Source organism: Galeopterus variegatus, unplaced genomic scaffold, assembly GCF_000696425.1.
Source record: "Galeopterus variegatus unplaced genomic scaffold, G_variegatus-3.0.2 Scaffold4253, whole genome shotgun sequence".
NCBI lineage: Eukaryota > Metazoa > Chordata > Mammalia > Dermoptera > Cynocephalidae > Galeopterus > Galeopterus variegatus.
The window spans coordinates 86,391-111,597 of NW_007730364.1; the positions used below are offsets into that span (position 1 = coordinate 86,391).

Here is a 25,207-nt window from a genome sequence, read left to right on the forward strand (position 1 = left end):
AGCAGGGTGGGGCCTCTCTGATGGCTCTCCTCTGGCCTCAGGACCTCTGGCTTCTGCAGGGGTCAGGTCATGGGGGCCTAGAAACAGGCTCATCCCAAATTTAGCTCTGGGACAGGGAACTCAATGCTCAAACTGAGAACTCACTGAAAGAGTTTTGTTGACCAACACAACGGCGTACGCTGTGAAACACTATCTCCACCTCAACTCGCTCAGAGAGGCAGGACATGGTTCTGCCACAGACAGGCTCCAGGGACCTGGGCAGTTCTCAGTCCCCCACGGATTTGTAAAGTGGGGAACATGTGCTTGCCCTGCCTAACGGGAAGGGCTGTGCACATGGGCAGAGCCCAGGACAAGGCTCCAGGGGGCTCAGACTCTACCCACTCCGGCCAGAGGCTCAGTGGGGTCAGTCCCATCCCTGCTGGGCCTTCAGAATGGGAGGAATCAGCATCTTGGGCTCGCCACCCGGAGCGCCTGGCTATTCCGAATGTGACCAAAAAGGAGGCCTGCTGCAAACGGCCCATCAAAGCCTGTGCAAACAAGGCCACTCTTCTCAGGAGCGTCACGGCCGTCATAGGCAAGCAGCCAGGCGGGGTGGGCATCCTGATGCAGACGGCTTCACTGAGAACCTGAAAACAAAACCCCAAGGCTTCAACCAGAAACCCGTGAGGTCTGGGAAGTACGTCTCTAGAAAAAGTGTTACTTTCAGGGGTGGCCCAAGTTCACCAGAGCAGTGATCAGGGATTGAGTCCCCAGACTTCAGCCAGGACTGCACCTCCTCTCCCGTGGGGAACATGATCCCAGCAGGAGACTCAACCAAATGCAATCACTCGGCTAAGAGCAGGGGAATGTTTTCTGCACTCAGGGTCAGGTGTAACTCAGTACACAGCCAAGGGACACCACCCTCCATACAGCCTGAGAGCCCTTGGGCCAGAATGGACCAGCAGCCTGAACCTGGCACTACAGCCTGATACTGGCATTCCACAGGCTAAGCCACAGCAGACAATGGATACACCCTCGAGGAGGTGCAGCCGGACACCCCGAGGGCTGGGATGTGCCAGAGATAGATCCAGGGCCGCAGCCTGAGCCCTCCCTGCAGGTCAGCATGGGCCTCTCCACCTCCCTGAGTCCTGGTCAGCCCTGGTCCCTTCTTCCTAGCTCCTTGCGGGCAGCTGTGGGCTCCGGCCTGGCCTGACTGAGCCCTGCCCCTGGGCTCTGTCCTGTGGGGAAATATGAAGCTGGAAAACCTGGTCCCTACGCTCAGGAGCTCGAAGCCTGACCTGGGGACAAATACTCAGTAGATCAAGGCAGAGAAGGCAGAGATCTTAGACCTGCACAGGTGAGGAGGAGATGGGCGGGGTCAGGAAGGCTGCCTGCAGGAGGCAGCATTGCAGCTAGGTCTGCTGCAGATTTGGGCACAAGAGCTGGGATGGCAGGTGTGCCAGGTGGAAGGCACAGGGTCAACAGAAACAGGAGGCAGGGAGGGGGAGTGTGGCTGGAGAGAGGTGCGCCCTGTTCCCACCAGGTACCCAGCAAAAGAGGGTATGGCTCTGGCCCAGGCTCCACCTGGCAGGCATTGGGGCTGCAGCCCAGCACAGATCTCAAGGTGATCTTGAATTTCACCGCTCTCAAAGGTCTGTATCTCAGGGCTCGGCCTTGGAAGTCATGGTCCCAGGAGAATGGGGATCCTGGAGCACATCTGGCCTCAGAGGAAATGCCAGGTGAGGATTCAGTCTGGCCTGGGAGCCGACTCCCATCTGTCCCCGGGCCTCTGTGCTGACGGCGCCGCCCATGCTCCCAGCTCAGGTAGCCACCCCCTCCCTGGTGCCATCTCCACACCGGGACCGCCCCCCACAGTCCCCCTCCCTGTGCAAGGTCATCGCTGGGCCCTGGGTGCTGAAGCAGGGCTGGCATGTCCCATCACTGCCGTGTCTCAGGACCAGGACAGCGCCTGCTTGGTCGGTATCTGCTGTGGGGATGAAGGGGAGAGGAGGCGGGGGAAGGACGGGGGGGTGAGGACAGGTGAGTGCTCCATGGCCAGGCTTTGAATCTCCACTCTGAACTTCCTGGGGGCAGACCGTTCCTGATCTAGTCTTTAATCCCACAGGATGTGGCTCACCTGATTAGCTCAATTGTGTGTGACGGATGAGTGAGTGAGTGCATGCCGTGGCCTCACAAATGGCACAGCATGGAAGGACAGAGGGGAAACTGAGGAACAGGGCCTCAACGAGACCCTGCATCTGGACCCTTCCTGAAGAGGTTGGAGAAGCTTCAGGGCAGCAGAGCTGGGACAGTTCTTTGGGGAAACCAGACCCTGCGTGTGGTGGGGTGGGTGAGGATGACAGGGCCATGGGGCTCTTTGACGTCCTCGTCAACATCTCAGGGGAACCCTGGCTCCAAAGGGTCTGGCTGACCTTCTGCTCGGGGCAGATCCACCCGGGCAGGGGCATGGGAGACCCTGGATAAGATACAAGTCACCTGGGCAGACATTTAAGCGAAATCTCTGTTAAAATACGGATTATGTCACAAACACCCTTGCCCTCCACAACTCTCACGATGTCTCTGTGTGTCTGCGTGTAAGGGAGAGAGCGACACCCACAGCGTCTCAGTTGTAGCCCCATGAGCAAGATGGCAATGGTTGGTATAAGAAACAAACTTCTGCTCAGGAGCTATGCATTTTTACATTAAACACTAACCAGGTAGCAGTAATAGTGGCGCAACTCACATGTATAAAGTTACACGTGCCAGGCCCTGTGCTAAGAGCTTTCTGTGGATCATCTCATTTAATCTCAAAACCACCTGAGTCAGAAGCTCTTACTATGCCCATTCCCACGGGAAGAAAAACAAGATTCTAGAAGGTTCCAGAAGGCTCCACCACTTGTCCACATTCACACAATCATCAAATGGCTCAACCAGGCTGCAGCTGTAAGGCTCAAGGGTCGCTGCCCACTCAGAGGTCTGGAATAAGACCCTCCCTCTACCACACCCCTCCATCTGCTTGTCTGCAGCACCACCCGCAGCAACGGTTCCCTGCCGTGCAGAACTGGGCCCCGGGCAGGAGGCTCCAGCCCGAGTCTTGAGGCTCTGACCCCCACCCTCTCCTTCCCTTCCGGTGCTCTGAGCTCGAGGCCTCCTCCTGCAGGCCAAGCCCCAGGCCTGCTGCCCACCAGGGACCAACAAGCTCATCTCTGGAATGAGGGACAAGCCACAGTAGGGCCCATCCTCTCCTCCTAGCCCAGGTACGGGGGCAAAGGCCTCACAAAGTCCAGGGGACTGACAAGGAGGCCCCTGCTGAGGAGAGTCAGCTCCCGCTCTTTCTGCCATGCAACTGTTTGGTTGCTTTATCTGGAGCCTTCCTGGAGGCACCATGTGTTTGTATCTGGGGGAGTCTGGAACCAGCCCGAGTACTCCCTCAAACATATGGAAGTTATGGAACCTAAATGTTGGACAAACTCAAACTGGAACAAAATATAGACATCTACCCCCACACCATGAGGTCATACTGATGGGCCTGGAAGCTTGTGGGTGCCCAGGAAACAGCTCCTAAATTAGCTTCCCCTCCAGGAGATAAACCCGAGCAGATGGGCTCCTGAGCCCCAGATCGTTCTGATGGAAACTGCCTGAGCCAGGCCAGCTCACCTCCAGGACCAGCTAGCATGCCGCCTCCTCTAGCAAGTGTGCCCAGAGCAGCAGCAGGGAGAAGGGGACCCCTACTCCAGGCCTTGCAGGGCTGTGCCCCTCGTCAAGTACAGCCACCACCATAGTTGTCCACTGACAGGGTCTCCGCCTCACCCAGCTCTGGGCCCCCAGGGAGGGCTGATACAACCCCTGGCCTGCAGCAGTCTTTGGAAAAGATCTGTTCATCGAAATAGGTGAATGCACCAATGGTGAACCACAGCCCCTCTGCCCTGTGGGGTCCCCTCCCAGCCACAGTGGTTCTTGGGCTGCAGTTGCTTGGGGCAAGTCACAGTAACTATCACAACCTTGACCTGAGGAGGACAGGGCCTCAGAAGGTCCTGGCCATGCCCACCCACCATGCCCTGGGGCTCCATCTGAGAGGGGCTGGCACCTTGCACCTCCTGCTGTACAGCTTAAAGGCTTATATGATGTGCTAGAAAGTTTTCAGCTGCTCAGTTCATCGTTTCAAAGATTGACCTACAAGGTGACTGCCATGAAGCTCTGGCCACAATCTTGCAGGGCCCAGAAGGTGACAGTCTCGCCCTCCACCCACAGCAGGCTTGAGTTCTCTCTGGACAAAGTCTGGATTAGGGTCTTGAGGACATCCACCCCCAGGGCCTCATTGACCCTTGACCAGGCCGGGTGGGCAGGGGCCTCACTCAAGCTGGGGAAAGAAAACCACAGTCTCCCCTGCCCAGGACCCAGTGTGTCTGGTGCATTTGAAAGTGGGACAACCTCTTCATGAATTTACCACCTGCCACTTCCAAAAAGGATGTGTGGTGGTCATGGCCAGAGGAGCGTGGCTGGAGCTGCTGTCCCTCCTCTGGCCTGACCTGGTGAGGGGCTCGCCCACAGCTGTGGAATATGCTGGAGCGTGAGTCTCTGGCGTCTGGGTCCTGCCTGCATTCCCTGTGCTCCCGGCTCTGCCCACGATCCCTTGCGGGGGTGGGGCTGTTCCTCACGAGATGGTGCAGCCCAAGGCAGCCTGGCGAGTGGCCTGCATGCAGGGGACGCCTGCGCCCACCCAGCCGGGGCATTGGCACAGGGTGAGCAGGCTGGGGGTGTGGGGGAGCGGGAGGCCAGCCAGCGTCTAGGGAGGGCAGGGGACTACAGAAGCAGCCAAAATGAAAAGTGGGGGGCAAAAGGGACTCAGCCAAGGTGGGGGGAGCAATAAAAAAAATCAAAACAGTATTCCAAGGAAGTGAAAATAAAGATGGGAGAAACAGGAGGGAAAGGTGAGCCAGTTTAGGAAGAATTCGAAAAGCTGGAAATCAAACTCTCAGGGTGGTGGTGGGTGAACGGGGAAGGGGAGGGAGGAAAGAAGAGGCTGAAATAAACCAAGGGACACAAATGGTACCTAGGTATGTCCGAATCAAGAAACTGCCTGCAAAACACAAACAATCACACGGTTAGTGAGGGCTGGCGGGGGCCGGCGGGGGCAGCAGCGGGAGGACAGCGGAGGGAAGCCACCTGTGGCCAACAGGCCCACTCTGACCAGGGAAGCTGCCAAGTGCAGGGCCTTGGAGCAGGGCAGGGGCCGAGGCCGTGGCAAAGCGCGAGGGCAGCCCCAGGCCCCGAGGCTACAACCAGGACTGGATCTCCTGAGCCTCAGCGTCTGCGGGAGAGAAAGGCCTTGGAGCAGTCCACCCATCAGGGGGCTCTGAGGATGTCAGCCACCATCCAGGGAAGAGGAAGGCCCTGGGGGGAGGGGCCCGCCGGCCCGGCCAGCCAAGCCACAGAATGGCACCTGCCTGGGGCCACTGGCTAAGCAGGGTCCTGATGGAGACCTTTCTGGGACAGGGCTGGGGGTTGGGGGCTGCACCAGCATGGGCAGGAGCCAAGCCAGAGGCCAAAGCAGCTACAAGCAAGGTCTACGCTGCACCCCACGGACACGCCTTCCCCTGTCCTCAGACCTGGAACTGGATGGTCCCCAGAGCTGCCCTGGGACCGGCCTCACTTCTCACAGCCCCAGGGAGCAGGATCGAAGGCCCTGCAGTGATGAGTTCTTGGATCTCCAGGAACAGAGTGAATCTGCCTAGCCAAAACCCACTGGCCTGAGGTCCAGCCATGCACCCCACCCGCCTCCCAAGTCACCTTCGGAGTTAGCCATGGCCAAGCCTCCCAGGGCGCCCTGCATCAGCTGGGCTGGTGGGGGGAGGACAGGAAGACCCCAGAAACACAGCCCTCAGTGCATGGAGAAAGCCTGGAGACACCCCATCACCTCCAATACTCCCTTTCTGCTTCAAGACCCCATGAGGTGCTGAGGCAAAGGAAGGTCAGAGGTCAGGGGAATGAGCCTCTCCAGCTCCAAAGAGTCACTCAGCTTGGCAGATGGGCCCTCGTGGCCCCCGCCCTTCCCTCTGGGGTCCTGGTCCCCACCGCAGCACGGCACAGTGGCCCACACCCTGCAGTAGCACCTGTGGGGAAGGGGGAGCAGGCCTCTCCCCGCTTGGACAGGGTGTGTCTTGTGGCAACAGGAGAAACGAGGCCAGACGAATCCCTGGAGCCGTGGCCCACCCACTGTCTGCCTCACCTTCCCTTCTCCCAGGTGTGACCCCCCAGGCTGCCAGTCATGGTGCCACCTTCATGCGAGGACCCCCCCAGCATTCTTCACCCTCCTGTGCACGTGTGTGCAGGGCGGGCCCACATCTCCTGCCCTGCCCAGGTCTCTGCCCCCACCCTGCTGCTCCCCAATGCTACTCTGCCCCCCACCCTGACTCCCCTCTGGAGCCACCCACGTTAGCCCCGGTGCTGAGGGATGACCCCCTGACAGCCCCTCTCTGGGGTGTCTATGAAGAAACAGAGCTCTGTCTGGACCCAGGAGTCAGAAGAATAGGACATGACCCCCCAGGACCCTCTTTCCGGCGGACCCTGACTCTCCTTGCAGGGGTGAGGTCCCCTTACCCCCTCTGCAAGCACACCCAGCCCTCAGGATGTTTTTCCTACAAATGCAGCCACCAGGAAGCTGTGGAGACATCCACAGCTCAAGCTCCAAGGGTCAGCTCTTGGCTTCTGCATGCTGGGCCAGGTCGAGCCACAAGCAGCAGCCAGGATGGGGTTCTGGAGCGCCTGCTTCATTTCCCCAAACCCTGGAGAGCAGCATCTCAGACACAGCCCCGCCAGCTGGATGTGCCCACCCAGCAGGCAGCTCTCAGCAGTCCTCAGCTGCCACCCCCGGTCAGCCTCAGAGGCCAGCTCTCTCTCATCCTGCCCATCCTGGCTAACCTTGATAGGGCGGCCAAGGACGTCTCCAGGCGCCCAAATGTCCCCTCCACTGCCCAGATGTCACTGGGCTGGGACTGCCCAGGCTGTGAGGATCTTGGCCAACACCGAGAGCTTGGGAAGGGACAGTCCACTGACAGAAGTTCGCGCCCAGCAGCACCCACAGTCAGCCCTCCTGGGCTGCTGGACCAACAACACAGCTAGCTCCTAAACAGCCTGTGACCCCCAGGACCCCGCCAGAGGCCACGGGCCCACCCAGAGCAGTGTGGTCCTTGGAAATAAGGCCTGCTTGTCCGTCCACAGCCCACGCCACCCACCCACCTAGAAACTCCCAAGGTCAGGCCCTGGCTCATCTTCCAGCCCCAACACTGGCGCCTCTGCTGGGTGACAGGATGAACGTGAATGCGTGAACCAGCCACGACAGGGGACGTGCCAACAAAGGGGCCGAGGGACCACCAGCCTCCCCTCACCACACGTCCCTTGGCAGCTGTCAAGAGGAGGGTCAGGGACTGGACTCGTCCTGTGGCTGGACCCTGTGTGGCTGGGGTGGCTGAGGGCGTGGCGGCTGGGAGCATGCCCTGGCTGCTGACCCGGTCCTGTCTCTGGCAGTCGGGGACAGAAGCCGCTGCTGCCTCTCGGGACTCACCGGTCGTCTTGGGCTGGCTGGATGTATCCAGAGGAGAGGATATTGAGAGACAAGATGTTGGGGTCGATCAGGGACTCGTCAGTTTCGGGAGTGTTTCGGATGCGACCTATGGGAAAGGCAAAGGGCCAAATGTCACTTCCCGGGAGGGCAGGTAGGGACACTAGGCCCCACTGGCAGCCTGGCCCAGGCTCCCCACGTGGCCGTGAGAGCACCTGGTGAGAGGGACAGACAGGAGGCCTCTTGGGGTCCTGGACGACAGTGCCCTTTGCCATGGTCACACCTCTGCCGCCCTTTCCCGCGGTCAGGGCCCTGTTTCTCAGCCATCATTAACACCCCTCCCCTGACTGAGATCCCCATTGCTCGGAGAGAAAGCACCGGCCTTCCTAACTGTGGGAAAAGGAAATCTTAGCAAGATGAGAAGGAAGAAGGGTTCTCTCTTCTCTTTATACTCAGAAATAGTAACAATAGAGAAAAAAGTAAGGAAACACTATGCGTGCCATAAAATCTCTCCTTGCCAGGGGACTTTCCAGCAGAGCCCTCTAAGAGGCCTGCACTCGGGCTGATGGTCTGTGTGTCTGTGAAAGACTCAGAGCTGCTGGGAGACAGGACTGCTGCCTGGTGGCCTTACCCAATCATTTCTTGCCCTGGTAGTGACCGCTCTGCTCACTCAGAGGAGCAAACGTGCACATTTTCTTTGTCAATGACTGGCCTTCCCTCCCCTCCGTTGTACATGGAGACAAAGTGGACGCCAGGACACAGCCAGGACTTTGTGTCAGCCACACTGGGAGTGCCCCACCCTGTTCCTGGAACTTTGACATGGGACTTTGGTTCTGGGAGAAGGCAGGTGCGGGCTCCCGGCAAAGTGTCCTTTCTCCCCTCCAGGGACGGGGTGTGGGGCTCATCCCCCATGCCGGAGGCAGGGCCCAGGTGGGGGCAGGGCTCAGCCGGAAGAAAGCAGCCAGAGTGCTGCCCCCAGCTGCGCCCTGCCTGCTCGGTCTGATCAGGTGCCCGGCCCACAACACCCACGAGTCCCGAGTCCTGGGTCAGGGCAGAGACTGGGGACCCGGTCGCTCTGTTGTCCACACCTCCACCCCCTCCCCAGCCTCGAAGGCTCACCCACGCAGAGCTCACAGTCGCCCCAGGGTCTCTCCTGGACCCTCTCCCTTCTGCTGACCCCTCCCCACTGTGCCATCCATCTCCCAGGGCCTGAAAGTCCCACGGCCCTCCGGGGAGGCAAGCTGGGCTCAGGGAAGCTGTGAACCGTGAGCTTGGGGTCCCAGGGCAGCAGAAGAGTGGCCAGCTGCCCCCCAGAAAGTGATCACCTGCTCTGGGAAGTGAGTCCAGTCACAAGTCTGCTTCAGGAACCCAGAGAGGCAGACCTCAAACCCCTTAACCCTGAGTGGGGGGCCTTGGTGTTCACATCAGTGTCTCCCCAAATCCCTTTAAATAGCTCCCCTTAGGCTCCTACATAGACAGGCACTCCTGTTTGCATTCTCAGAAAGGGAGGTGGGAGTAAAGGTGGGATCCTGGGGGTTGGACCGGGATGTCAGCAGGTGGGTGCTGCCCTCCCCCCACCCCACCATCCCGTGTCCCCTGCCCTGCACCGTGGCCAGGTGCAGAAGCCTGACATGTGCCTTTAAATCCCATCACCGTTTTTAGGCTTGCCCTGAACAACATCTAAAGTGCGGTGTTCATGCTCGCTCCACACTTTTCCCGACTTGCGTGAACTACACCAGAACTTGTGAAGTAAAAGCATTTGTCCTGGTGTCCCCCGACCCTCCTTGCCCACAGTCCTGCACTTTGGGATGCAGAGCCCATTGCTCCAGGGTGGGGCAGGCCGGGGCGGGCACCTCCAGCCGACCACTCACTCGAGTGGAAAGTGAGAAGACGGGGTCTGTACGGTTTAGCAAGGAAACGCTTCCAGTAGACCCGCATTTAAAACACGAGGTCACAGAACGAAAAACTCTAAGACCCTTCGTGATTCTTCTGGGTTGAATTGTATTCTCCCAAAAAAGAGATTTTGAAGTCCTATCCCCAGTACCTCCAAATGTGACCTTATTTGAAAGTGGGACATTGCAGCCACAATAAGTTGAGTCACGATGAGGCCCTGCTGGGGTGGGACAGGCCCCTAATCCAGTATGGCTGGTGTCCTTATGAGAGCCACGCAGAGCAGAGAGCTCCACATGGAAACAGACCTGCAGCAATGCATCTGCAGTCCACTGCCCAAAGCTGGAAGAGGCAGGGGAGGACTGTCCCCTACGTGCCTCTCGCCAGCACGTTAACTTTAGACTTCCAGCTTCCAGAGCTGAGATGATAAACATCTGTTGTTTTAAGCCACCCAGTTAGCGGGCTTAGCTACAGCAGACCTGGCACACTAGTGCGCTGCTTAAACGGAAATCCAGGAGTCATCACTGGGCCCAGGGCTCTCCTTGACAGGCGAGGGACTGAGGCACAGAGGGGTTATGTGATTTAGCCCCGGTCACACAGCAGCAGGGACAGAGCTGTGGTTAGAACCCAGGCATCCTGCCTGGGGTCCACACTCTTCCCACCAGCCCAGCCCCTGCCCCCAAGGCAGCCCCCACCCGCTTGACTCACCCACGACCAGCTCGCGCACTTCCTTCCAGCGGATGTGGCTGCCTGTCTCATGCAGCAGTGTCACGGTTATCCGCCTCTGGATGCCCTGCCAGGTGCCAGAAGAGAGGATATGGTCAGGCGGCCCAGGGCCACGCAGGGCAGGGGAGGGGCACAAGGCAGGGCAGGGGCAGAGAGGGCTTCATACCTGATGGAGGAGGAAGGTCCCCATGCACGGCATGCCCCCACGGTGGTCCACCACGGCAGGGATGTAACTGGAAGAGAGACACAGGTGAGGGGCGGGTGGCTGGCCCCTCCTCCCTGCCCCACCCGCAGCACAGGCCTCTGGCCTTGGAGTGGGCAGGGGTGAAAACAGGAAGAGATTGGCCGCTTGTTCTGGTAAAGATCGGGTGGCCCCAGGGTCAGCTGGGGGCAAAGATGCCCCATGTGCCACCTCAACCACCACCCACCCCAGCGTCGCCCACTGCATTGGGAGGGTATCCGGCAGGGAGACAGGTGAGGCTCGCACCTCTGGGCATGGTCTTTGCAACAGCCCCAGCAGTCTCCCTGCTTCCCCTGCCCCCTACGACCCACACCCCACAGCCAGAGGGTCTGGGTAAAGTGGCAGCACAGCTCCTCAGCCCTGTCCCTCTCGGGGCAAGAGCTACAGTCTGCAGCAGGCCCCGCCCGAGCCCGTGAGCCCATGTCCCAGCTGCTTCTGGCCCCAGCTATACCCCAGCCGTAGCCCAGCTCCAAGCTGCTCCCCAGGGCACCAGGCAGGCCACCTCCTCTCCTTCAAGTCTTTACTCAAATGTCCCTCGATCACACTGTAACCTCCACGTCAGCCACCCCAGCCCCCAGTCCCCGACCCACACCCCTGATTTGTTGTCCAAGTGCTCAGCACCCCGGGGGCCACCAGTTCACATCTTTGTCTGTCCAGCTGCCTCCCCCATGCCAGCTCCTCCAGGTAGGGGTCTTGCCTGCCCTAGTCCCCAGGCCTAGCATAGGAGGTGCTCAATAAACACCTGCTGACTCAGTGCTGGGAGCCCTCTGGCTGCTCAATGCCTTGTCCCCTCCACCTCCCCTCAAGGCCCAGCCCAAGCCCAGCATGGGCACAACCATGGGCACTCACTCGCCATTGGCCTCCAGCTCGCAGATCTCGAAGTAGACCAGCAGGTCGTATTTGCAATGGCAGGGCCCCGGGCTGGGCCGTGTCAGTGTGCTAAGTTTGGTGGCAGGCACTAGGGGGTGAGAGGGAAGCATGCGCTGGTGGGAGACCTGAACCCCCACATGCCAAGGGAGGAGGCTGGGGGTGAGGTCCTCAAAGGCTGCTAGGACACCACCCCCCGTCATCACGCTAAGAGAAACAATCAGCAACCCCATCCCCGCCGCAGGCCTAGGCACAGTGCAGCCTCAGCAGCCTTGCACTGGACTTGGGACAGATGTGACTCTCATTTTCTTCATGCCCCAGGTGGGGGAAGCGCAGGGCCACACACACCAGGGCACAGGCCCTTAAAGAGGGCAGAGGCGTGAGACCCGAGAACATGCTTGCCCACACCAGCACAGGACCCCGCCTACCTGGCTTGGACAGAGGCATGACCCGAGGGAAGTGTCTACGCGAGGGCCTCAGGGGACTGCAGAGAGAGAAGCACCAGCGTGAGGCGACCCAGCAGGCTGGTGTCTGCGGGACCCGGAGCTGGAGCGGGCAGCCCAGGGCAGGAGCCGGCAGAGGGAGGCGGCAGCTGCTGACTCAGAGCCTGTCCCTGCGTCCTTTCCTCCCACCAGACCCAGGAAGCCCCAGTTCTCAGGCCTCCACCAGTCTGGATGGGAGAGGAGGCACCCTCAGGACCCCAGACCACAACCGAGGCCTCACAAGGTCACAGGAAACTGGGGGGAGGGGCAAGCTCTGGTTCCCAGTCCAGGGGCTCCAGGACAGAGCACTCCCAAGGATGGACGAGGCTCCTGGGGCCGAGCACCCCCAAAACAAAGCCTCTTCTTTCATGGTTCTTCTCTTCCCCGACACCCTGCAGTCCCCTTAGCTGAGGGGAGGGAGATGGAGATAGAAAGAAAAGGAGCCCAAGACTTATCCACGTCCTCCCTGCACTCTGGGCGGGGGTCTGGAGGGGACAAAGCTCTCCCCTGGGGCCACCCCTGGACACCTCCCATGCCCCACAGGAGATCAAGTCAAGGTCTGACAGTGAGGCTCTTTAAGAAAGCCCCTCCCCAGTTCTGAAGGGGAGAAACCAGGTGCAGGCCCAGAGCTCTGAACCCTCTCTTTGTCCCGCTGACCCTGGTAAATGGCCTCCTGCATAGACGGGGAGGCGGGTGGGCTCTGCAGTCTCAAGACTGATCTGGGCAGGGGCTTTGGGGGTGCAGCCTCCAACCCCACAACTTGGGTGCTGACCTGAGCACATCCTTGCAGAGGGGCGGAAACGGGTGCTGCTGGTAGTGGCCGAAGACCTCGAATACAATGGGCTGGCTCTTGATGTACTCGATGAAGGACTTGGTCACCTCCACTGCAATCTGGTGGGTGAGGCGGGTGGGAGGGAGGAAGGAGAGTCGCTTCAGCAAGTGCTCAGTCTCTGCGCAGAACCAAGCGCTCCAGGCCAGATCTGGGGCCGGCCAGACCCACCCTCTGCCACAGCAGGGGCAACACTGCTCACTGGGGCCCATCTCTCCTGGCCTCCGCTCCCAGCAAACACCCCAGTCAGAAAGGGCCACGTGGCTCAGCTGGCCTTTTAGAACACAGAGCTCGAGCAGGTGTTTGGGTCCCACCCACCCACCAAGAGCTACAGGTTATGTGTCCCCCCTGCAGTCCAAAATTCACGTTGAAATCCTAACCGCCAGGGCCTCAGAATGTGACCATATTGTGAAATGGGGCCTTTACAGAGAAGATCAAGCTAAAGCCAGGTCATCAGGGTGGGCCCTCGCCAAGTATGACTGCTGCCTTTATGAAAGCGGAATGTGGACACAGACACGCCCGGAGGGACAGAAGGCGGCCGTCTGCAAGCCAGGGAGAGAGGCCTCAGAAGCGCCAGCCCTGCCCTCACCTTCAGCCTGGACTTCTGGCCTCCAGAACTGCAAGACAGTAAATCCCCCTGTTTTCAGCTGTCCTATCTGTGCTACTTTGTTACGGCAGCTCCGTCAATGAATCTGCCAAGTCTCCACGCTTCAGCCTGGGCCCAGCACGCGAGGCCTGGCCACCTGGCGGCTTTAGCTTCCCTGCCCTGCAGCCCGTCAGCCCCGTTCTCCAGCCTCGCGGAGCAGCTCTGCCCAAAAGGCCTGTCTCTCCGCCATCCTGGCAGCCCAGCTCGTGACACTCTCCTGCCAGTGGCTTTCCCAGCTTCTCAGGATTGTGCCTGATGTCCTGCCTCTTTCCCACCCCCAATGCCCAGGCCATGGCTGCCCTCTCTGGCACCCCCAGCCCCCCGTGCAAACCCCGGCCACCACTGCACAAGACCCTGCATGGACGTCTGTCCACAGTTTGCTATGGGGGGGTCTTGGGGGCTCATATCTGCCCCCTCCACCTAGTTTTAAACCTGTCAAAGGCCCCTAATGCTGGAGGCCCAGTGTCCTCATGCCCAGGGAAGCTCCCAACCCACGGCTGGTGTTCGGAGAGGAGCAATAAATGATGGGAATAAGAAAGCTCCGCTTCAGGGGCAGCCTGGGGTGGGGGTGGGGGGCTCCAGACGTACATTTTGGACGTGGTAGAAGCCAAGCGGCGGCCCCCTGCCCGTATTCTTCAGAGGCTCGGTGGAGAATGCCTCGTCGTGGCGGTGAATGAAGCTGCAAAGCAGGAGACACTTGGCTGGGGGCAGGGACCTGGGACGGGGACCCACGGCCTGACTGTGCGAACCAGCATTGTGTGGGGTGCACATGGGTGCGTGGGGCCTGTACGCTGGGCCGACACAGCCCCCAACTCAGTGTGCGCCTTGCTAAGTGCCCAGGCCCCCGGGCAGCCCAGGGGACTCAGACAGCGGGGCTCACTTGAACTGGCAGAAGATGTCGGCGTATTCTGCGGAGATGCTGGAGGCCTGCAGGACTGTCACACGGAACGTGAAGGTGCTGCCCAGGCGGAGGTGGTCCAGGGCCGCGTCCAGGGGCCCATCCAGGGAGGCTTTCTCGGGGCTGTCTAAGAGGAGGCCCTCCGGAGGCACCGCTGCCGGGAGCAGAGGGGACAGCAACAGTGCCTTCAGGCCACACTCTCTTCAAGGAACAGGGGTCAGGGCGGGCTCAGGAGCCCAAGCCCTGGGCAGCAGGGCAGTGACCTACCTGAGCAGGTGTTGTTGTTGACCTCATCTGCTGAGGGCCCCGCATCAGCGCCCTGGCCCTGACCTTCCACGATGCGCAGTTCTTCCTGGGAGGTCCCTGAGCGGGACATCCCTACCACAGGGCAGGACTCGGACTGGAACTGTTGGGGGAACCAGTGTCAGAGAAAGCCCTGGAAAATGGATAGCTGGCCCGGGATGGGGCTACCGCAGCCCTGTCGAGGGCCCAGGGGATGACCGTGCTGCCCAATCCTGGCAGAGCCTGCACGGGCCCCTCCCCTGGCTTCTCCTCTCTTGTTTTCAGGTCACAGGTAAACTCTTTCCCCTCCTGTGCATCCCCAACACTGACGACCCCTCTCTTAGAGGTGCTGGGGGCAGACACATCACCCTAGGCTCAGGACACTGGGCACTGAGGTTCCAGGTGATGGGGCGGCCGGGAGGGTGCAGGTTAGAAGAAAGTCTAGGAAAGGAGAGGAAGGCACCGCCAGTGCACAGCCTGCGGGGCACGTGTGGAACCTCCTCCCCCTCCACTGTGTCCAAGAGCAGAGAAGGAAGCCTGGGTCTGGTCCAGGTGCTGCTGGACACAGCACTGTCCCTTCCCATGAGGACCAGGGTGGGGGTCCTAGGCAGGTGCCCTTCCTTGTTCTCACTGGAGTGTCAGGCAGGGAAGGGCAGCTAACAGGGGGTGGAAATGCCCTGTCTTTGGCGACCCACAGCAGAGCCGGCCAGGAGAAGGGAGGCCAGGTTCTCAGCGTCTGTTCCGGAAGCTCATGTTTCCTACTGGCTCTGCCACTTATAGGAGACCCAGAGGCCCATGGAGGTAGACAGGCAGATCCAGCGGGTAATGGCAAACCAGGGAAGGGGCACGTGGTGTCTTTTAAACATCGAGGAGGGAGAGGGAAGAACCCCAGGAGGACACATGGTCCACAGGGCAGGACTGGAGCACTAGGGGACAGAGCAAACAGGACCCAGCAAGCAAATGGCACCTCAGGGCCTGGGGTTGGGGTGGGAGGGCCCCGAGCCATGTACAGGCCAAACCTCGCATGGTACCTTCTCGAAATGCTGGTCATCAAAGGAGATTTTAGCAGTTCCCGACTGGCGGACGCCGGAGCCATAATCGGGGGCCTCTTCGTCGGCTGCAAGAGGGACCGAGCAGATGGCCGCAGTCCAGCCCGTCCCCCACAGTGGGTAAAGGCAGGGCTGGGCCAAGCTGCCACGGGGTTGGGGCAAGGGGTGGCCTACACCACCGACCACAGCTCGGTAACGCCAGGGCCCGTACCCCTGCACGCTGCCCACCAGCCTCCTGTCCCCGCCCCACATGCACTCAGGGGTCCTCCCAACCTCTCCCTCCCCTCACTGTGCAGAGCCGACCCCGCGAGGGCCTTGCTGGTTTCACCTTCAGAATCGCAACATTTCCTCACCGCCCACGTGAAGCCACCATCACTCGTCTGGACACTTAACAGTCCCCCTGCCCCCACTCAGTTCCCCGGCCCCCTCACCAAATGCTCACATGCTCCCCGACTCAAAGCTCACAGCGGTTTCCCACTGTGCTTGGGACAAAACCCAAACCCTTTTCCTGTTGCCTACAACCCCTGACTCGGCTTCTGCCAGCCTCCTCAGTCCTCTGTTCTGGGCCTCCGCTGGTCTCCCTCATTTCTGCACAGGCCTCAGGGGACTGTCACGCCACCCGTGTGAGCACTAATGCTGCCTGGCTCTCCGCCCCGCTGCCCAAGGCCCTCGAGCTCTGTTCCGCCACAGTCCAGTGCTGGCGAAGGCCTGCCCACAGTGGGGCTCGATGCAGAGAGGACACATCAACTGATCTCAGCCTGCAGCCATGGCAGGACAGGTGTGACCTGTAACCTCCAATGCAGGGGTCGGTGTCTCTGCTAAGTTCTCTCTCCACCACCAGATGGAAACATTAGGTGTCGCCCAAAATGAAGCAGCTGTAGGACCATGAGGCCCGGGACCCAGCGCGGCTCAGGAGCAGAGCTCTGGCCGGACCCAGGCTCACGTCCCCCGTGGAACCTGGGGTAGCAGGTGCTGTGGACGCTCGCAGGCCGGGCTCAGAGCTCCTGCACACCTTCCTAACTGGCGACTGTCATCAGAGAAGTGGGGGACCCCCTCAACCCCACAGAGTGCAGGACAGTGACCCTGGAGGTAAACCTTCCCGCAATGCTCCAGCTCAGGACTCGGGTCCCTCACCAACCCCCACGAGGACCCCCAGAGGCCCCCTCCCACAAGGGCTGTGGCCCGGCCCCTGGCCTCTGGTGAGGCCCCGTTCTCAAAGAGGTGGCTGTCGGGGTGAGGGCCAGTGGGAGGAAGAGGCCAGGACGGCTTGGCTCTGCCCAGTGAGGGTCAGAGCTGCTGGAGCAGGCGGGGGCGAGAGGCCTCCCTGGGAGAGGAGGGGCGCTGGGTGTTCCTCGTAAACACCCACTCCCCAGCAGAGGCGTCGGGCGTGAGTGGGACTTGCTGTCTGGGCTTTTCCTAGTGCTTCACCCTCGCTCCCATCCCAGGCCCCCCTGACAGGTCCCCTGGGTTCAGCACCGTGGCATCACAGTGGCTGGATTCCCCTGTACTAGCAGTAACGGGCATCTTGGCTGGTAGAGGTGCTGTAAAGTGCATTAGAAGTTACGGGTTAACGAGAATTTGACAATAGGGTCAAATTAACTAATTTAACTAATTAGGTGGAATTAAAATCACCTAAGCTGGCCAGGCTATCAGGGCAGGGGACACTGGCCATCTCAGCCTTCTCCAGGGCACCCGCCTCTGAGCTGCCCCAGCTGGCCTGCAGCCACGCCCCCTCCCTCCTCCCGCCCGTCTGCCTGCCCACTCTCCCCCAAGGTGCCGGGTGGCCAAGGACAAGAGAGGAAAGAGAGGAAAGAGAGTCAGTCCCCGAGGACGATAGAGCATGGCGGGGGTCGGGGCAGAGGGCAAAGAAGGGCACCGGGTGCCTGGTCAGCCCAGCACTTTCACATCTGTGTCCCAACTGAGTTTTCCACATTCCTGCCAGGCAGGAATCTTTAAAACACGATCCCTCCACAGCTGAGCACGCATGGCTCAGGCGTTCTGCAGCTGGGCCATCGGGGAGGGGCTGGTCTCCACCTCCCACGACAGAGGGGGCTTGTATCTTCAGGCCCGTGTGTGAAGGGAGGGTCTACAGCGGCCTGGGAGACGGGATGTGCCCAAGAGACCCAGGGAGCACCAGTGAGGGCTGCCCCGGGGTAGGGGGTCCAGAGCCAGGGGCCAGAGATCTGCCAGCCCTTCCCAGGGCTGTGGACAGGGGGATGGGGGCGAGCTGGGAGACAGCACCCGCTCTGCACCAGGCTACAAGGGGGAGCCAGGTGGTCTCTGGGTCCATTTCGAGCTACCTGATGGAAAGGTGGGGTCCTGAACCAGAGTGGGCTTCCATGGCCCAGGGGTGCCCCCGCCAACAAGGGAAGTCCAAGAGGCCACAGCCAAGAGCTGGGCCTCTCCCTTCTCCCAGTGGGACTTCCCCTTCATGCTCCCTGGAGGCCCGCAGCCTGGGGCCAGCTGGGAGGGGGTGTACAAACAGCTTCAAGTTGGCCCCAAGGTGACCGGCTCCACACTGACCCCTGCATGATGCCTGCAGAGGCCCTTCCCTGCCAGGGCCTCTGTCCGCAGGGCCCCAGTAGCACCCACTGCTAGCTGCCCACACGCACCTGAGATGGCCTGGACAGCCACACGGAGGAAACCCTTCACTTCGCCCTTCTCACTGACGATGGCCACGCGGTGCACCAGCGGCACGGGGTACAGCAAGTTGCTCAGGTACACGAAGGCCCTGGGGGAGCAGAGGCTGCTGTCACAGGCCACCCTCGGCGCAAGTTTCGAGCGCAGCGGCGGCAGCACGGCCCGGCTCACAACACGACACAGAGCTGCACAGCAGAGCGAAGCCATGGGACAGCCGGGGGCGGAGTGTAGCGAGGGCGGGCGGGGGGCAGGCGGGGTGGCCGGGGAGGGGGGGGTCCCCAGGTCTGCGGCGCTCGGAGCAGACGGGAGGAGGTGGAGGGAGAGAGAGAAGGAGGGGGCCGTGGGCACAGGGTGCAGCCGGCCGACCCGGACCTGGCTGGCTGAGAAGAGACCTGTGCAGGGGGAGGTTTCAGCCTGCTTCAAAGGGGGCTGCGGGGCCTGGGCCGGGCCCTGCACCACACTGAGCTAGGACCCTCACCAGGCTCTGCCGCCCACCCGCCCCCAGGAGCCTGATGCTCAGGCGCTCGGCAGGTAGGAGCACCACGGTGAGGCCACCGAGACTAAGCGCCCTCACCTGGGAGGGAGGCTGACCGGATGAAGGCCTGAGGACACCCCCAGACCCACAGTGCTGCCTGGCCTGCCCCGTCAGCGACCAGAGAACCAAGACCCCTTCCTTTCCCAGGCAGCTCCATCGCATGACCCCAGCCAGTGCCGGGACCAGCCGGGGCAGATGCCAGTGGCCGGGGCGGCTGCGCATTCCCTGAGCTGGCCAACATGCAGGTCACACAGGCAGCCAGAAGGAGAAGACGCCGGAAGACCTACATCACCTGGCCAGGTTGGGGGGCTGTTGCGGCACAAAACCCCCCACCATTCAGCAGCACCCCCTGGCAGTGGGGGCACCTGGCACAGGTGAGCCACACTGTGGTGAGGACGGCCGCTCTGCACCGACTCCACCCAGGAACCTGCCCCCTCAGCCTGCCACCGCCCTCCAGGCACACAGTTGACCAGGCAGCCACTGCTCCGGCCCAGAGGCACAGACATCAGCAGCCCTGAGCTCCCAGAAGGGCAGGTGGGTGGACGGCACTGCCTGGGTGCGGAGGGGCAGGATGTGGACATGGGAAGGTGGGAGGCAGGGGGAGGAGGTGCAGAAGATGGGAGGTGAGGGGGCAGCAAGGCAGGAATGGGAGGGGTGGGGTCAACAAGGGAGAGGCGGCAGAGAGGCGGGGGTCTTAGCCGGAGGGGGGGTGGGGGGACAGTCTGCTGGCCAGCTGGGCACTGACCAGGTTGCACAATGGAGCAGGGAGGAGATGGGGTCACCTGCCCCTCTCAGGTCAGACACCACCCACTCTGCACCCTCGGCCTCTCCCCACACCTTGAGCACTGGAAGGACACCCTGCTCCAGACAGGTGCAGCCCTGAGCGCTGTGACCTCAGGCAGCAGGAAAGGGCCCTGCCTATGCCCATGATTCCAGAGCTGGTGCAAATGAGGGAGCAAGTGGGACGGAGGTCCCTGCCCGACACAGCCCTGGCACCCTCTCACGGGGGCTCCAGTTCCTGCTTCCCCTCCCCATCCCCCTGAACTCCCCGCAGCACCAGCCTGGCTCTCTTTTGCAATCAAATCCATCAATTCTGCCTCAAAAGTCTCACCGAAGCTGCCTTCGCTGGTCATCATCACCAGCCATTCCCCACCCCTGTCCCCATGGCCACCCCCCCAGAAGAGTCCCAGGGCACAGATCAGGTCAAACAGACCCCCACATCCCTGGTGACATTCGAGCCCCTCGCAAGGGCATCTAAACCCACAATGGGCCAGCCTGCCTCACCCACCCACCCCGCCAAGTTCCAGCCACAAGGGCCAGTCCATCCCTGGATGCCCAGGCCCATCCCTGCCACCTCCTCAGAGGCCCCAACAGCTCAGTGTCCTGTCAATGCCTCCCTCACAGCTGCCTCTGCTGGCTGTGACTTCATACACCCCTCAGTCACCAAGACAGGTCTCAGCTTAGGACAAGGGCACAGCTGCCTTCAAGGGGACCTGGAAGTCTCCCTGGGCTGCCTACTGGGACAGAGGAAGCCCTGACTGCTTCTCAGTGTCCCTCCTCCCCCAGCATAGCACCCCCTCTGAACCCCAGAGGAATGCTGGCCCCAGTCACAGAGTACCCAGTAGGCAGGGACCAGCCAGCTGCCCCTCAGGATGGGGAAAGCGGTGGCCTTCCCTCTCAGGGCACCCAGGTTCCTGGACAAGGGCTTTTGCTTAAAAGTGGGGGCCGGGAAAGACTGCCATGAACTAAGCAAAGTGATGCACGGGAGCCAGGACAGGTGCGGGTCCTGCTCTGCCTCCCCGACAGCTGGCCGCCTACCCCGGTGGAGAGCTGAGACCAGGCAGGCCAGCCCCGCCCTCCAGCACCTACCCCATCCTGGCACATGGCCTCTGCAGAAAGCCCGGTGCAGGGGGCAGAGGGGTGCTGAGGATGTGGAAGGTCTGGGCACGGGCTGGCTTGTGTGACTCAGGGCACAGTAGAGGTGACCCACAAACTGAGCTCTCCAGGACCACACTACAAAGAGGTCACCCCTCCTTCTGAGCCCACAGGGTCCCACACCAACCCACCTCCTGACTCTTCTCCACTGCTCCCAAAAGGCAAGATCCAAGAGGGTCTGAAGCAGTGCATGGAGAGGTAAACTGAGTCAGGGGCAGGACTGGGCCTGGGTCCCACAGCAAAGCTGCTACAGGTAGGCCTCATCCTAGCATCTCCGCAGGGCCCACTGCTGACACACCCGATCCGGAACCAACCGTGGTCTCCACAGTGGATGCACCCCGTCCTGTCGCCACCCCGTGGGCCCAGGAACCTGCAGCACAGTTCAGATGCGAGCCTCCCGCAAATCAGATGGGGCTGGGCTCAGGGACAGACCCGGGCCCCTCGTGTCCCCCAGCCTCAAGTGATCCCACTGTGAAGCCACATGGCAGCTGCGAAACTGAAAACTCCAGTGGGGAATCACAGCTGGCAGTCCCTCTGAGGCTCCCTCGGGGCCAACACATGGCAGGCAGGTGTGCCCCATCTCGTCACTGGGACACATCCGAATCAATGGCACATCTTAGCCTTACTAGCTGCACCCTTCCTTTCAGGGGTGCACGGAACAGATCTAACAAAACGTGGCATTGGTACCCCTTTAACAGATGAGGAAACTGAGGCACAGATTCAGGAATGGCCAGGGTCTGGCAGCAAGGCCCGAGCTGGGACTCAAACCTGCAGGTTGGCTCCTACCCAGCTTTCAACCGTGTGGATGCCAAGCTCCATGGCCTACCTGCTTAACTAACACAGCTAATTACGGAGATCAATTCTTCTGTGGTCTTTCAGAATTTCCTCACATCAAAGGGAAACAGAACCCACTGCTGGTGTTTGAGCTGTCGGGCAGAAGGTAGCCAGGACCACCCCAGAGGCAGGGACTGCCTGAGTGGGGGCCTTAGGGGACCTCTTGGTTGGAGGTTGGAGTTATACAATGAAAATAACCCTGGGGTCTGGGGCCAAACCCTCCCCCGTCCTCTCTGAGCCTAATGACCCAGCTGTGGGCAAGTCTCAGGGTGCTCACTCCAGGGCACCCAGGATGCCCAGGAGCAGTCCCTGGATCTAGCTGCATGCAGCTCCAGCGCCGGATGTTCCAGAGGCAAAGGAAGCCTCACTGGCTTCTCTTTCCTCCTGCTGCCCGTCCCTATCCCATTGGAGATGGTGACAGACTAATTCATCCAGAAGAAACTGAGGCACAGGGTCCACTGGCCCCGGTGGCGGCAGCAGCTAAGGGGGCTGCGAGCTGGGCCTGGAAGACACCCCCACCTATGCAGATCCCACCCGACCCATGCACCAGGGCACAAGGTGCTGGGGCTGGGTAGTGCAGGGCCACACTCGGAGCCTTGCCACACTCTGCCCAGTGGGAACAATGCTCCAGGGTCTCACACCTCTCACAGGCCAGGCAGACTACACCCCTAACCTGCCCTCCACGTGTCAGAGACAACCCAGCATCATTGCCTGCCATGGTGGGGGCCACAACACAGCCCCAGCCCCGCCCCTGCTGGCCATCGCCACACCACACCCACCCACCCACAGAGCATCTCCCAGGGTCTGAGAAATGCCACCCGCACCCCACACACAGCGGCACCTGCATGGGAGCTGAGAGACCAATGGCCTCACCAGCCAGGGGGCACAGTCCTCTTGCCGGGTCAAGGTTGACCCACCCCATCCTGGACAGTGCTCTTGGGCTGTCACCTCCTCTCCCTGAGATGCTCATCCCTCTTGACTTCCTCTCTCCCTTGCCCACCCACCCTCTCCTGTGCCACCCACCTTCAGGAAGTGTCTAGTCCCAGTGGGGAGGGTTAGCTCGGGAAACCAGAGCCCCCAGGCCCACGTCCTCAGCCTGGGCAGCTGTCGCCACCTACCCACTGCTTCCCCAGTTCACCTGGTGCCCCAGACCGCAGAGATCCCCAGAGGGGCTGACGCTGGCCTAGGATGAGGGCCCTGGCTCCAGTGCTGGACGGGCCTTGCCATAGAGGCTGGTGTACCTTGAAGCAGACTGAAACCCGCCCCCGAGAGAGGAGGCAGCAGAGGCAGGCAGTGCAAGGGCTGAGCACGCGGCGGAGGGAGGAGGCGGGCGCTAACCACAGATTGGTGAGGTGCAGAGACGCATGCTGGGACCCAAGGGAGCCTCTCGAGAGGGGGCAAGAGTGGGCGCCCCAATTCTGCTTAAGCTTTGGAGAGAGAGCCAGCAGCTACCAGAAGGATGAAGGAAAATCAACGTGGGGTCCTTCCCAGGGTCTGGGCCTGCACAGCTGCTGCGCGGGAGAAGCCAGTTCTTGCCAGACCAAAAGGATTGGGATGATTCCAAATGAAGCCCTTCACAGACCGCCCCGTAGCACAGGGCTGGCCTCTCACGGATGACTTTGGTTTGGTTTGGTAGTTTTGTAAGATCTCAAATCCACAAGGGGGAAACAATGTTGGAAGGACCCAGCTCTTTCTGGCTGAGACTGCAAGAGCCCACACCCTGTTTCTCCCAGTGTCCTTGTCCCCACAGGTCCTAATCCCTGCCTACCTGGCACCTGGAGCCGCTCCTGGGGCCCAGCAGGTGCAGGCCTGGCCCTACAGCCCAGGCTTCCTAAGAGAGGCCTGCGTGGAGCTGGCCTCAAGGCCTACAGAGCAGTAAATCCTGAGACCTGCTGCCTTCCACGAGGGAGGGGGTTTCCACCCCAACACCTCCAGCCCAGGAGTGGAGCAAGCCCTGTGCACACCCGTGATCTGGGTCACCCTTGGCCTTCAGCTTTCAGTTCTGGTGCTCCAAGCTCAAGCCTTCCAAAAGCTTCCATCGGCCTAGCCCAAGGAAGGAATCTCAAACCCCAAATACACATATGTAAATTATAAAACAAAATATGTGAATTCAGCTATTTCATACGTCAAATTTCCTCCTACTACTTCTAGGTTTCTCGATCTTTCCTTCACCTGTCTCATTTCTCTTCAAGATCATAAAAAACATGGATGGCGACTGTATTTGCCAAATCTACCTGTAGGGTGGTGCCCTCTGATCCACCTCCTGACCTTGGCCTCTCTTGTCCATTCGGGAACGGTAATAACCAGCTCCTCTCTGCAAAGGGCATATCCTGTCAGGGCACTGGGCCATGTGCCCCCATCTCTCGCCATGACAACCTGGAAGGTCAGGAGGGACGGAGCCGCCCTCACCTTTAGATGGGTGCACAGTGTGCCCAGGCCCCAGGGCTCACCACGCTCCTGGAGGGGTCCTTCCCAGGCCCTTCCCTGCTCTTGGGACAGCTTCCCGAGTTCTGCTCCTGCCCTACAGAGAACGGAGCAACACCGAGGGCAGACTGGGAGCCTCCATCTCCTCTGGACACCAGCGGAGAGAGGTGCCGCTGCCTCACCTGGGACGAAGCTAATCCCCAGGACGATGGACTAGGGATGAACTCAGGCATCGGGTGCCTGAGCCAGCAGCGGCCACGTCTGGGGTTCCTACGGCCTCTGCCGAAACAGTTCACCTGCTGGGCCTCGGCTGTGTGCTTGGGGCACTGCCTCTCTTCTAGCTGGGACCTGGGCGCCCCCCGCTGGGCCAGTGTGACCGTCTCCAGGATCAGCCCCCGGCTCAGGGACGCCCGGGGAGGGCTGGGGTTGCGCCCTGGCGGCGGTCAATTGCGCCCGCAGCAGTGCTCCTGAGCGAAAGAGCTGGTTCCTCCCCAGCATGCGGCCTCGACCTCACCAACCTTCCTACTAAACTGAACAGGGGGGGCCGGTCGTAAAACGGGTCCCGGCCGTCGCACAGCGCGTGCTCCGGAAAGACGTCGTCCTCCAGGTCCTCCTCCTCCTCCTCCTCCTCCTCCTCCTCCCCCATGCTCTGCTCCTCGGCAGGCTCGGTGGCGTCGGAGTCGGGGCTCGAGAAGGTGGGGGAGGGGGTGAGAGCAGCCATGCGCTCGCTCATGCATGTGTTGAGAAGAGGGTGGCTGCTGCAGCCAGAGATGACTGGGCTGAGGTTAGTGCGACAAGACAGAGAGAAGTTAACACCAGCTACTCGCGGGGACGCGCAGGGGCGGGGCAGGGTGGGCGGGGACGTCTGTTTAAACCAAACCAAACACACAGACCATTGAGAATGCTGCCTCAAAAGATGAGAGAACCGAAAACGCACTCCATCCCCAGGCTTGGAAAGACCCCACGGGGGTGGTCAGCTGGAAGCCTCCGACATCACAGGTGAGACTGAGAACAGGGGTCCTGGCTGGGCATGGCTGAGGCCGGGCGAGGACCTCGTGAGCTTGGCCGTGTTGAGGCCTCAGAACACCACAGCCACGTGGGGCACGGGGCATGGGCACAGGCCTCGCATGGGGAGACCAGCGGAAGGAGGCAGCGGTCTCTACAAATCGGTGACACAGCCCTGCCTCCATGCTCACACCTTCAAGGCCACCAGGTGATCTGGAAAACCTGCCAAGGCCTGTGGACACTTAGCAGCCCATGTGTTCACACATGTGGGTACGTGGGCCTGGTGGGTGGCAGTATGGAGACCCCATCCCCGGCTCCTGAAATAAAGGGCCTGCTGGTGTGTGGAGAGCTATGACCGGGAGCAACCCTGGACCAGGGCAGGAC

General features: G+C 61.0%; 1 protein-coding gene across 13 annotated transcripts in view; it reads right to left on the minus strand.

Moving 5' to 3' along the window:
* KIF1A (kinesin family member 1A) overlaps positions 1-25,207 on the minus strand; it is a 72,465-nt gene that overhangs the window by 11,111 nt on the left and 36,147 nt on the right. For 5 of the 13 annotated variants that reach the window (XM_008587118.1, XM_008587109.1, XM_008587117.1 and 2 more), the window contains 12 exons: positions 24,337-24,597; positions 18,063-18,181; positions 15,433-15,518; positions 14,387-14,525; positions 14,102-14,273; positions 13,810-13,900; positions 12,519-12,637; positions 11,693-11,748; positions 11,247-11,355; positions 10,323-10,389; positions 10,139-10,223; positions 7,544-7,649 (listed from right to left, as the gene is read on the minus strand). In XM_008587118.1, coding sequence (XP_008585340.1) covers positions 7,544-7,649; positions 10,139-10,223; positions 10,323-10,389; positions 11,247-11,355; positions 11,693-11,748; positions 12,519-12,637; positions 13,810-13,900; positions 14,102-14,273; positions 14,387-14,525; positions 15,433-15,518; positions 18,063-18,181; positions 24,337-24,597 — 1,410 coding nt within the window. Of the gene's footprint in view, positions 1-5,032; positions 5,060-7,543; positions 7,650-10,138; positions 10,224-10,322; positions 10,390-11,246; positions 11,356-11,692; positions 11,749-12,518; positions 12,638-13,809; positions 13,901-14,101; positions 14,274-14,386; positions 14,526-15,432; positions 15,519-18,062; positions 18,182-24,336; positions 24,598-25,207 lie in introns of all 13 variants that reach the window. The other 8 variants (XM_008587110.1, XM_008587108.1, XM_008587105.1 and 5 more) reach the window with 3 other exon arrangements.